General features: G+C 34.8%; 1 protein-coding gene across 1 annotated transcript in view; it reads left to right on the top strand.

The window, feature by feature from the left end:
* Window positions 1-9,108: 9,108 nt before the first annotated feature.
* The window catches only part of LOC136031848 (ras association domain-containing protein 4-like), a 52,556-nt gene continuing 49,456 nt past the window's right edge, over window positions 9,109-12,208 (top strand). The window contains exon 1 of the mRNA XM_065711706.1: window positions 9,109-9,240. Within this exon, the coding sequence (XP_065567778.1) occupies window positions 9,201-9,240 (40 nt within the window). The 5' untranslated portion in view covers window positions 9,109-9,200. The remainder of the gene's footprint in view (window positions 9,241-12,208) is intronic.

Here is a 12,208-nt window from a genome sequence, read left to right as displayed (position 1 = left end):
TTTTTGGAATTTCTACGACAACAAATGGTCATTCCAAAATTTCTATCAGATACATCTCCGTAAAATAAGAGTTGTGGGGGTATCTGCCCTCTGATTACTCAAAATCTTGAAAAGGGTACTAAAACTTCTGATTGTGCTGCCTATGAATCCAACTAAGAAAAAATTTTCTATCATCACATATACTCGTGGATTTATGTTATTACTAGTGGATAATGTTGCTGCTACAGCTAAGCATGAAATACAAGGGCTAAAATCAGAAATCAGGTGACCTAGTTCTCTAACTTATTTAATTGCTGGTTCATTTGTTTGAGTGAATTAATTTGTTCTTTTATTCCTCAGTTGTTCGTTAGTATCCGCCAATGGCAGTTCAGAATTTTTTGGATTTTGTGCAAATGCAGGTAATGGCGAATGACTCACTTTATGGGTTTTAGGTATTTGATTTTAGTTCTTATAATTTTTGGGTTTTTTATTGGAGTTTTTGCTGAGCTTTTTCATTGGTTTTGTTGACTTTCCGCGTTTTGTTTTGTTTTTTTTTCTTCGGCATTTTTCTTTATTATAATATTTTGTTCTCGTTGAAAAACACAGGCGGTTGTTATCTCGAAACATTCGCTTTGTGTGTTTCTTCAATATTTTCGTTCGGCCTTTGTAAGCCCAATTTTTTATCTTTTCCTTTTTTATGTTTATTAAGACAATTTTTGAAGGAGTAAAAAACGTCTTGAGGAGGAAAATTAAGAACACAGGGAGAGAGGGGGGGGGTGTATAAGAAGTTTCTGAGGCATATACTCTACGGGAATAAAAGTTAAGTAAGGAGTCGAGACAAATTTAAGTTGTGATTTATCTCTAAATAAATGAATCTCAAAACCACCTTGAAAAGTGTGTTATATCAGTTAAATCAATTTACCATCAATCAATGGCTAATTGGAGAAAAACCAAGACGCATATTCTGAGTGAGAGGCACAGCTGGCATAGGTTTTTTTTAAGAATGTATAAAAATGAAGTCATTTTCACTTGTTGATAGATAGATCAACAACCATTTGATTATCCTTTGATATCATGCCCTAATCAATTGATTACGGCGTGTTGAGTCAGCCTCCTAATGCACAATTGATGTATTTCAAGTTTTCTGTCATTTCACTGGATATTTAGTTAGATGTCTTAGGCCTATTAGATATTTAATTTCTTCAAAGTTTCTTTTGAATCCTTTAATCGGATCTTGTCTCTGTTTCATTGTTTCATTATTTTAATCGCTTTTTGAATCTTATTCAGGGCACGAGAGCATTCAAAGCTGCACGAGAGCTCTCCAATTGATCATGTAGTCATAGGCAGCACAATAGCACAACCTAAGTAAAGAGCTATATGGCCACAATGTATTATCTTTTTTTATTTTTTAGATCAGGGGACGTCGTACGGAAAGAGTTGTCGTAAAAATTTCGAAAAGGTTTCATTCGATTGGAAATTGAAGGGATAATGCCCTTTTTAATAGTTGGAGGTGATTGGAGGGCAACCGATCCCCACGCTCATCATTTCTCCAAACACATCCAATGAAATTTTGAGAAAGCCATTTCGTTCAACGTAGTCAAAAGGTCCAGAAGTTATGTCTTGAAGATGACACCCCCCCCCCCGCCACAGCTTTCAGGATAAGGGCTGTAAATTATGCCCCGAAGGTATATAAGATCCTTATAGAAAGGGTGGTCGTATAAACTTTGAGACTGGAAATTGAAAGTTCTTGCTCCCCTTCTAACAGTTGAGTGATTGGAGGGCAGCCAGCCTCCCCCCCCCGTCATACCCATCATTTCTCCAAACACGTCCAAACAAAATTTTGAAGTAGCCATTTTGCTCTGCGTAGCTGAAAGGTCCACTATTATGTCTTCGAGGATGAAACCCCCCCCCTCCGAGACAACCCTCAGGGTAAGGGTTGTAAATTATGTCCCAGGTGCATATAAGGTTTCTATGGAAAAAGGCGGTCGTATAACTTCAAAAGGGCTTATTCAATTGTGAAGTGTAATTTCTAATGTCCTTTTTTACATTTGAAAGTGACTGGAGGGCAACTACCCCCCCCCCAGCGTGCCCATCATTTCACCAAACACATCCAATCAAAATTTTGATATAGCCAAATTGGTTAGTGTAGTTGAAAGGTCCAGTAATTATGTCTTTGAGAATGACAAACCTCCCCTTCCCCCACACATCCGTCAGGGTAAGGGTTGTAAGATATACCCTGTGGAATATAAGGTGTTGTTTTTGGAAAGGGTAGTAGTATAAGCTTCGTAAGGGGTCTCAATGAATCGGAAATCAAAAGCTCTAGTGGTGTTTTTAAGAGTCGAAAGTGATTTTCCAAACTCATCTCATAAAAACTGGGAGATGATCATCTTGTTCGAAATAGTCCAAAGGACATATAAAAATGCCTCGAGAGTTAAGGCAACTCGCCAGATACCTGGGGCAAAAGTTGTAAGTTATGCCCAGTGGGGAAATAAGGTCATTATAGAATGGGTGGTTATATAGACTTTGGGTGGGGCTTTTGAATGGAAATTGGAAGTTACGGTCCCCTTTTTAAGAGTCAAAAGTGATTTGATGGCAACAAGCCCCCCGCCCCCTGCCTGCGTTTCTAATTTTCTAAAAAATATATAATCATAATTTTGAGACATATGTTTTCTTCAGCATTGTTAAATGGTCCAGAAATTATGCATTTGTGGATGTCAAACCGCCACGACCCTCAGGATAAGGGCTCTAAGTTAGGCAAATCATTCGTTGCTTACATATAGCATAAGTTATTGGCTGCCCATAAAGATTGTTATTACTTTCAAAAAGACAAAGGGGATTCAGGTGAGCCTTTCAGATATACTCAGGAATGACTGAGTATATTAATTTGAAACTTTCAGGAAATGATAGTAGAGATGACCAATTGACCAAAAAGGTAATATTTGCATGCTGCTACCACTACTTCAGCTACCACAACTACTATTGCCACCACTACTACAACAACTACCACACTGCTACCATACTGCTATGTGCACGCACATTGTCAAAAAAGTGTATCTCAAGAATGTTTCGGGTATTGAGTCGGAACTGTCAGAGAATACTTAAAGGGGAAGATAATTTGACGAGAAGGCAGTATGTGCACGCAACTACTAATATTGCTACCACTACCACTGCCACATTTATTACCGTTAATACTTCAACTACTACTTCTATAACAACTACTTATAAGGCTAAAAGCATTAAGATAAAGATTTCAAGAATTATATGAATATGCAGGTTATCAAAGGGACGCATCAGCAATGTCATATAAACAGCTAATTGTATTAAGTTAAAACTTCCAGGACTTAACGAGAGGGATGTTCAACTGACCGAAAGGCAAAATATTAATACTACTGCTGCTAGTAGTAATAATATTGTTACTGATACTGATACTAGCACTGTGACTACTATTACAACTATGCCTAAGGATATGAAGGTGAAATTTTGAGAGAATTTTGAGGAGGAGGGTGAACTGAATCATCACACACTGTCTGTATGCAGGGTGCCAAAAGGATTTATCAGTAATATCTTAGGATCAGTTTGGTGGGTGAAGTTGAAACTTACAGGGCTTGCTGTGGGGATGTTGAACTAACCAAAAGAAACAATATTTGTGTCCAATTGCAACTGCTTTTACTCATACTGGTACTGCCACTACTGCCACTAAAGCTAAGGCTACTACTTGTAATTTTATTGCAACTACTACTACTGCTACTAATATTACTGCGACTGCTAAAACTGCTACTAAAACTAATGGTGTTAATGTGAAAATTCTGGGGAGTATTGAAATAGTACTGAACTAAATCGGAATGCACTATGCCCACACAGGTTGTCAAGAGGAGGTATCGACAATGCTTCGGAACTGATTGATGGTATTAAATTGAAACTTTCAGAATGTCTTGAAGGGGATGTAGAAGGAACCAAAGGTGCTATGTGCATACTGCTACTAATGCTACTACTGGTAGTACATCTGTTGCTACTACACAAGCTAAGGGTACTAAGGTGAAGCTTTGAAGGAATTCTTAGCCGAATGTTAAACTAAATCAAAACGACCAATGAGTACGTAGATTTTCAAAAGTTGACAAATAAATATCTCAAGAACGGCTTACATTATTAAGTCAAACCTTTAAGGGTAAGTGGTCATAAATTTTGCCACTAGCCACCAGCCACTAGCCAGAACTAGCCAAAAGGTGATGTGTCTATTCTAGTAATACTTCCAATAAAGTTACTGAAACCGATAACGCTAAGGGCATTAGGTTGACTTCTAAGGAACGCTTAGTTGAGTGTTTCACTTAAACAAAAACACTCTGTGTAGGCAGGTATTCAAAAGGGCATATAGCCAATATCATAGGCAGGGTTATTCTATAGTAGCTAGTAATATCGTTGAAACTTTTAAAGAAGCCAATTTAACTAGAAATTAAAACTTGTAGTGTCCTTTTTACGAGTCAAAAGTGATTGAAGGGCAAGCAGCCTTCGTCCCAAGCGTATTCACTTCCCAAATACATCCAATAAAAATTTTGAGACCTTCATGTTGCTCAGCATAGTAGAACGGTCCGGTAACTATGTCTCTGGCGATATTGATTATATCAACCCCCATAGTTAGGCAATTTGACCATTAGCTTTAAAACTAAATCTCGCTTTAAAACTAAATCAAAAGCGACTGAGTGTTTGGCTGCCAATAAGACACCTCTGCAATATCTCGAGAACGAAAAAGAGGATTAAGTTGAAACTTTTAGGGCTAGTACAATTACTACTTCTGCTCTTACAATTTAAATAAATGAAAAGAGTGTAAGTGTATCCAGGACGTCAAAGAACATGGATATAATTTTTCGGGAGTCGTTCTAAGTTATATTTTTCAGGTCAACCTGAGGAGGTATAAAGCTAAATTAAACAATGCTATTCGTGTCAGGATTATAAATTGGTGAAAGATTTTCTCCAATATACAAATAGCAGTCCAAACTGTGGATTCTTATAAAAAAACAGAAAAGATATAAAATAATTTTGTCCTTGAAAAAGACTATGTCAGTAAAGACGAACAGAAGTTAATTCAAAAAAACTTTTTCCACAAAAAAAGTATTTCAAAGAAAAGTAAAGAGCCCCGTACCAAAAATAAGCAGAAATAGATTTAAATAATTTCCAGGCATAAAAATAACACAAATCACTACTCATAAGTAAATGAAACCTAAAACGAACAGAAATTACAATAAATAACCGAGTCAGACTCAAACGAGCCAAAATTAACATGAGTAGAGCTGAAGACCCCACGCTTTCTTATGACCGGAACATAATTTGCGCTTAAGTAAAAAAAAAAAAAATAATTGTAAGTTTTCGTATATACATAATAAACAAATTGACACATACTTTTTTAATACACATACTGATATTATTTATATTTATTCCTGAAAGTCTTAATATTTTTTTATTTATTAAACTCATAAAAGTGAAAATATTTTTATTTATTTTGTTTTCACTAAAGTGCAAATAATGTTCTGGTCTTGAGAAGGCATGGCGGTTTTCAACCCTAATCGTTTTAACTTTTGCTCGTTTTAGTTTGTCTCAGTTATTTATTGCAATATCTGTTCGTTTTGGGTTTTATTTATATATTGATAGTGATCTGTAGTGGTTTATTTGACTTTTTTATGCTCATTTTTGATATGGAGCTCTTTACTTTTTTGAGAATCTTGTTTAGTGGTAAAAGTTTTTTAATTAGTAAATTTCCTTTTTTTATTGTCATAGTCTTTTTCCTGAAAAAATATTTTATATCTTTTCGGTTTTTTCTATAATCATTTTTTAATTTTGTTTTAGTTTAGTTTTATAATCTTCATCAAGTAGATATTTTGCGTCTATTTCCCCGTTTCTTAGAATAATAGAAAATATCTAGTAAAATTAAGCCTAAAATTGATTTTACATGTTTAGAATTAGGTTAGAAAATAAATTCTTCTTATGTATAAGGAATGGATCACTATTTTAATGGGAGTTTTGCATGATATTGTGACACCATAAAGATAGCAATACGTAAGAGAAATTAAGAAATTATTTTTTTGAAAAATCGTATCTTAGTCCAACCCAATCACTCTTGGTCATTTAAAAAGGCACTAGAATTTGGTTCCATTCAATGGTTCAAAGAACCATCGATTTGATACAATCTCACCTGCGAAAAAAAATTGACAAATAGATACACAGTCAGGATCTTTCTTCTAGAAACAAAAGTAAAATTCCACATTTTCAAACAGTTCGTGGTAACGAACTGTAATAAGGAGCGACCCGGCTCAATAGTAACCAAAACTCTAAAAAATGGAATTTTGATACCAATAGCTACATCACAAAAATTTCATTTTAATGCTGATTTCAAATATATAACTTTCATCAAGATTAGTCTGACCTACCAAAAGTTACGAGCCTGCGAAAATCACACCTGAGAAAATTTGCCTCATTTTAGAAAATAGGGGAAAACACTCCCTAAAAGTCATACAATCTTAACGAAAATCACACCAAGTGGAATTTCGCATTTTTTGCCGGAAGACAAATCACGGATGTTTTTTTGTTTTGTTTTTTTTCCCAGGGGCGATCATATCGACCCAGTCGTCCTAGAATGTCACAGTAGGGCTCATTCTAACGGAAATTAAAAGTTCTAGTGTCCTTTTTAAGTGACCAAAAAATTGGAGGTTACCTAGGCCCCCTCCCACGCTCATTTTTTCCCAAAAGTCCCCGGATCAAAATTCTGAGATAGTCATTTTATTCACCATTGACAAAAAACCTAATAACTAGGTCTTTGGGGACGACTTACTACCCCGCAGTCTCCCTGGGAGGGGTTGCAAGTTGCAAACTTTGACCTGTGTTTACATACAGTAATGGTTACTGGGAAGTGTACGGACGTTTTCAGGGGGATTTTTTTTGTTTGGGAGGGAGAGTTGAGGTGGAGGGGGGGTTACGCGGGAGGATCTTTCCATGGAAAGCTTCTCATAGGGGAAGAGACTTTCAATGAAGGGGGCGCAGGATTTTTTTGCATTATTTAAAAAAACAAGGAAAAAATAAATATGAGAAGTTTTTTCTACTGAAAGTGAGGAGCTGCATTAAAACTTAAGACGAGGAGAAAATATTGCGCATATGAGGGGTTTACCTTTTCGTAATACCTGGCTCTTTACGCGAAAGTATTTTTAGTAATTTCAACTATTTATTCTACGGCCTTTATGATTCAAGGGTCATTCTTAAGGAATTGGGACATAATTTAAGCTTTAGTGTAAAGAGCGAGGTATCGACGAGGGGTGAACTCCCTCGTATACGCAATAAAAATATATGAATATAGAAGTTCATTACGTAAGTTAATTCATAAATTACGTATATTTTTTACTAATGAAAATGTTCGTAAAACAATTAAAAGTTCTAGTTGCCTTTTTAATTAATTAAAAAATTAGAAGGCTGCTAGGTTTCCTCCCTCTCTCCTTTTTTCTAAAAATCTTCCAATTAAAACTATGAGAAAGCCATTTAGCCAAAAAGAAAATTAATATGCAAATTTCGTTTTAATTATTTATGTGCGGAGAGCCAAGATCAAAACATAGTTTTGATCTTGACAAACATAGTTTTGTTTTTGATAAAAAACAAGTTTTTTTAAATGAAAGTAAGGAGCGACATTAAAACTTAAAACGAACAGAAATTACTCCGTATATGAAAGGGGCTTTTCTGCCTCAACGCCCCGCTCTTTACGCTAAAGTTTTTTCCTTTTTTAAAAAGTAGAGCTAAAAGAAAGAGTCAGACTTTAGCGTACAGAGGAAGGCGTTGAGGAAGAAAAGATCAAAACATGCATGAATTAAAACACGTCCAGAAATTAAATAAAAAAAGCAAGTTTTTTTTAAATGAAAGTAAGGAGCGACATTAAACTTAAAACGAACAGAAATTACTCCGTATATGAAAGGGGCTTTTCGTCCTCAACACCTCGCTCTTTACGCTAAACTTTGACTCTTTCTCTTAACTCGACTTCTTAAAAATTTAAAAAACTTTAGCGTAAAGAGTGAGGCGTTGAGGACGAAAAGCCCCTTTCATATACGGAGTAATTCCTGTTCGTTTTAAGTTTTAATGTCGCTCCTTACTTTCATTTTAAAAAAACTTGTTTTTTTTATTTAATTGTAGACAGGAACATGAAACCTGTACATTAAGATTCTCGGATGTTGCATTAAATGCTGCAGTTGTTCAGGTTACCTGAGTTTAAAAAGGTATTCTTTTCATTTTTCGAAATATAGGCAAATTTTCTCAGTCCCGTTGCTTTTGATGGGTAACATTGAACTTAAGGGATTTTATATATTTGGAATCAGCATAAAAAACCCAATTCTTTTGGTATTAAAATTGTTATTTATTTTCTTTTTGAGCTTTAGGTATTATTGGCTTGAGTTGCTCTACATAAGCTCCTTTAATCAATATTAAAACAATTCAAAACACCTGCCAATTATCTGCGGCCCCTGTCCCAAGCCCTTGACCGTGTCATTCCCAATTGCATATTTACTAAACTTTCTGGCCATTTTGACAAACTCGAAATCTCTTAACTTTGATTGAATGGCTAAGGTTGGTACAGGGCCATATAATATAAAGGTATTAGAAAGGTGTTAGCTCCCCTCAGATCACTTAGGCTCTTAAAAGGGTACTAGAATTCTACATTTTAATTCAATGAGCCTCTTCCAAAGTTTCTATGAGTATCTATCCCAAACGAAGTGTCTCTAGGGAAAAAATAATACATTAAAGGCATGTGGCTCTCTAGTATAAGCAAAGCTAGAGCGTTTCCTCTCATATTGTTAAACTAGCTACAGGTTCTAATAAAACTACGATAATAGTAAAAAAGAGGACACAAATCGCCTTTTTTCCATTAATTCGTAAATGTGTAGACGTGGGGTGAGGCGCAAAGGATCGAAAGGGCACTTTCAAAATATATGGTGTATTCCACCAACAGAGGATATTCTGACTGAATTCACTTAAAACTAGAATTATTTTATACCTATAACATTTTGCAAGTATTTTGAGAAATCTGCTTCGACGCATAATAGTTTTTATGGTAGCGCACCCTAAAGCATCTCATATCTTGCGTAATGCAGACACATGTTGACACAACCGACATGTCCTCAAGAAGAACCTGCTGTAATTGCTGTGAAGCAAAGTTTGAAATGGATTGATATCAGCTCTATATTAGTTGGATTATCGAGATGTGGACTTGTCAAGCATGTGGCAAAGCAGTTTATTTTGGTATGAAATCAAAATTTTGAGGTGAAATAGTACATTAGGGGCTTTTGTTGGTCTTGAATAGCCTAGTTGAGTTAGGTGAATGGATCCAGAACCATTTATTCACCTCAAGGGAAGACCTATGGTAAAATTCTACTTAATTGACTTCTCGCTATCTCCGAAAGGGTTTAGGTTAGGAAAATGAAACTTTCAGGGATGGGTCTACAGGCTAAAGTATGTCCCGGGAAGGTATTCTAAAGTACCCACCTCTATTCCTTCTCCCTCTAGAGGATTCTGAAATTTGCCTACATTACAGGTCTATACCTATTGAAATTTTGACAAAACAACATTTTACCTTAATTTTCAGTTACTAGTTTCTTTTTCTCTGCCTTTAGTTCTGAAAATGCAGTTCCTGTTATTTGAGTAGAATTTTGAGCCATATAAATGTTGTTTTTATTCAAAATTAAGGAAATATATTTGTATATCTTTAAAACCTTATAAAATGGAATTGAGCAAAATTATGAAGCTGAAAACAATTTTGTTGTACTTCAATTAAGCAGAAGATCTATTTTGCAAGGTTTCACTTTTATAACACACATATTTTTAAAGTTCATCAAAGGTCAGGGCCCTCAAGAGGGAGAAGGTGTGGAGGTAGTTGCTTCAAAATACCTTCCCAGGACATACTTCAGTCTGTAGATTCATTCCTGAAAGTTTCATTTTCCTAACCTAAACCCTTTCTGAGATAGCAAGAAGTCAATTAAATAGAATTTTACCAAAGATATTTTAAAGGTAAAGGTCTTGATTAGGGACTGTTGAGAAGGAAAAATGTTAAAAAAACAGGGCAAAATTCTAGTTTAGTGACTTCTTGCTATCTCATAAAAGGGTTAGGCTAGGAAATAGAACTTTTAGGGATGAGTCTACAGGCTAAAATTTGTCATGGGAAGGTATTCTGAAGTACCTACCTCCACCTCCTCTTCCTCTAGAGGGTCCTGGCCTTTAAAAATATGTAAGTTATAAAAGTAAAACCTTGCAAAATAGATCTTCTGCTTGAATGAAGTAGGCCTAGCCTACAACAAAATTATTTTCAGCTTCACAACTTTGCTCAATCCCAATTTATAAGGTTTTAAAAATATGCAAATATATGAGTAAAATTCTTGTTGAGTGACTTATTGCTATTTCAGAAAGGGGTTAGATTAGAAAAATAAAACTTTCAGGAATGAGTCTACAGGCTAAAGTATATCCCACGAAGATATTTTAAAGTACCCACCTCCACTCTTTCTCCCTCTAGAGAGCCCTGAAATTTGCCTACATGACAGGTCCCTATACCTGTTGAAATTTTGACAAAACAATGTTTTACCTTAATTTTCAGTTACCAGTTGCCTTTTCTCTGCCTTTAGTTTAAAAATGCAATTCCTGTTATTTGACTAGAATTCTGAACCATATCAATGTTTTTTTCTTTTTTTTCAAAATTTAGGAAATATATTTGCATATCTTTAAAACCTTATAAATTGGGATTCAGTAAAATTGTGAAGCTGAAAACAATTTTGTTGTACTTCATTCAAGCAGATGATCTATTTTGTAAGGTTTCACTTTTACAACACACATATTTTTAAAGGTCATCAAAGGTCAGGGCCCTCTAGAGAGAGAAGGAGTAGAGGTAGTTTTACTTTTACAACACACATATTTTAAAGGTCAGGACCCTCTAGAGAGAGAAGGATTAGAGGTAGGTACTTCAAAATACCTTCCTGGGACATACTTTAGCCCATAGACCCATTCCTGAAAGTTTCATTTTTTGTAACCTAACCCATTTCTGAGATAGCAAGAATAGGCAAATTTCAGGGCCCTCTAGAGGGAGAAGGAGTAGAGGTGGGTACTTTAAAATACTTTCCCAGGATATACTTTAACCTGTAGACCCATCCCTGAAAGATTCATTTTCCTAACCTAACTCCTTTCTGAGATAGCAACAAGTCACTAAACTAGAATTTTACCAAAAACAGTTCTCATTGTGTCATTTGGAGAATAATTATGGCTTACACATTTTGGCTGCAGCACCACTAGGCCTGAAGCTTGAATTTTATTTTCCTCAAGCATTCTGCCACCTGTCACTCTTGTTCTTCTGGTTCTTGTTTTGTCACAGTTTTTTTGTGACAAGGATTTTTTTTTCAGGGGGTGTGTTACATAAAGATTTTTTTTTAGGGGATTTGTACAAAAAAAACACCTTAAATACAAAGAAAATTCTTTATATCAATTTCTGTAATATTTTCATAAGTCAGAAAAACATATTTTTTTTAGAGGAGAGGAGGGGTTCTATCTAAGGTTTTAAAGATCTGTAGGCTAGCATCTCCTCATATTAGAAAAATGAAACTTGATGGCATGTGGCTTATAATTTCTAAGCCACTGAAATAACAGGAAATTGTTTTTTTTTCAAAATTAAAGCCAATGAAAAGGGGATGATAAATATACACACATTCATATAGCCTGACTTAGCTAAGAATATATTGAATACATCATTTGATGCCTTTTTGTACAGTCTGTCCAAATTCAATAATTGATTATAGGGTGAATTCCAGTCAATATATGACTGTTCAAAGCATTGACTTACCAATTAAGTGAACATACTGCATGATGCCTTTTTTTATGCTCTTTACAAATGTAATAATCCCTTCTATCACAAATTCAAATTTTAACACTTTTTGACCTAATCTAACCCAACCTAACTTAAACTAACCTTATTATAAATAATTTTGGCACTGAGAAAATGTAGTATTATTTTCTCAAAAACAGTGCTGAGAAAATGTAGCATTAATTTGTTGGAAAATGACCATTAACTCATTCTTTAATTGAAAACTGTCATCTTTAAGAGCTCAAAAAATTCTTAAATATGAATTTTGCAATAGAAGCAATTATTTTGTTCATAAAGAGCATAAAAAAGGGTATTGAATGGTATGTTCACTGTATTGGTAAGTCAATAATATGAACAGTCATATATTTA

The sequence above is a fragment of the Artemia franciscana genome, chromosome 10 (genome assembly GCF_032884065.1).
Source record: "Artemia franciscana chromosome 10, ASM3288406v1, whole genome shotgun sequence".
Taxonomy (NCBI): Eukaryota; Metazoa; Arthropoda; class Branchiopoda; order Anostraca; family Artemiidae; genus Artemia; species Artemia franciscana.
This window is presented reverse-complemented; position numbering and strand designations above follow the sequence as displayed.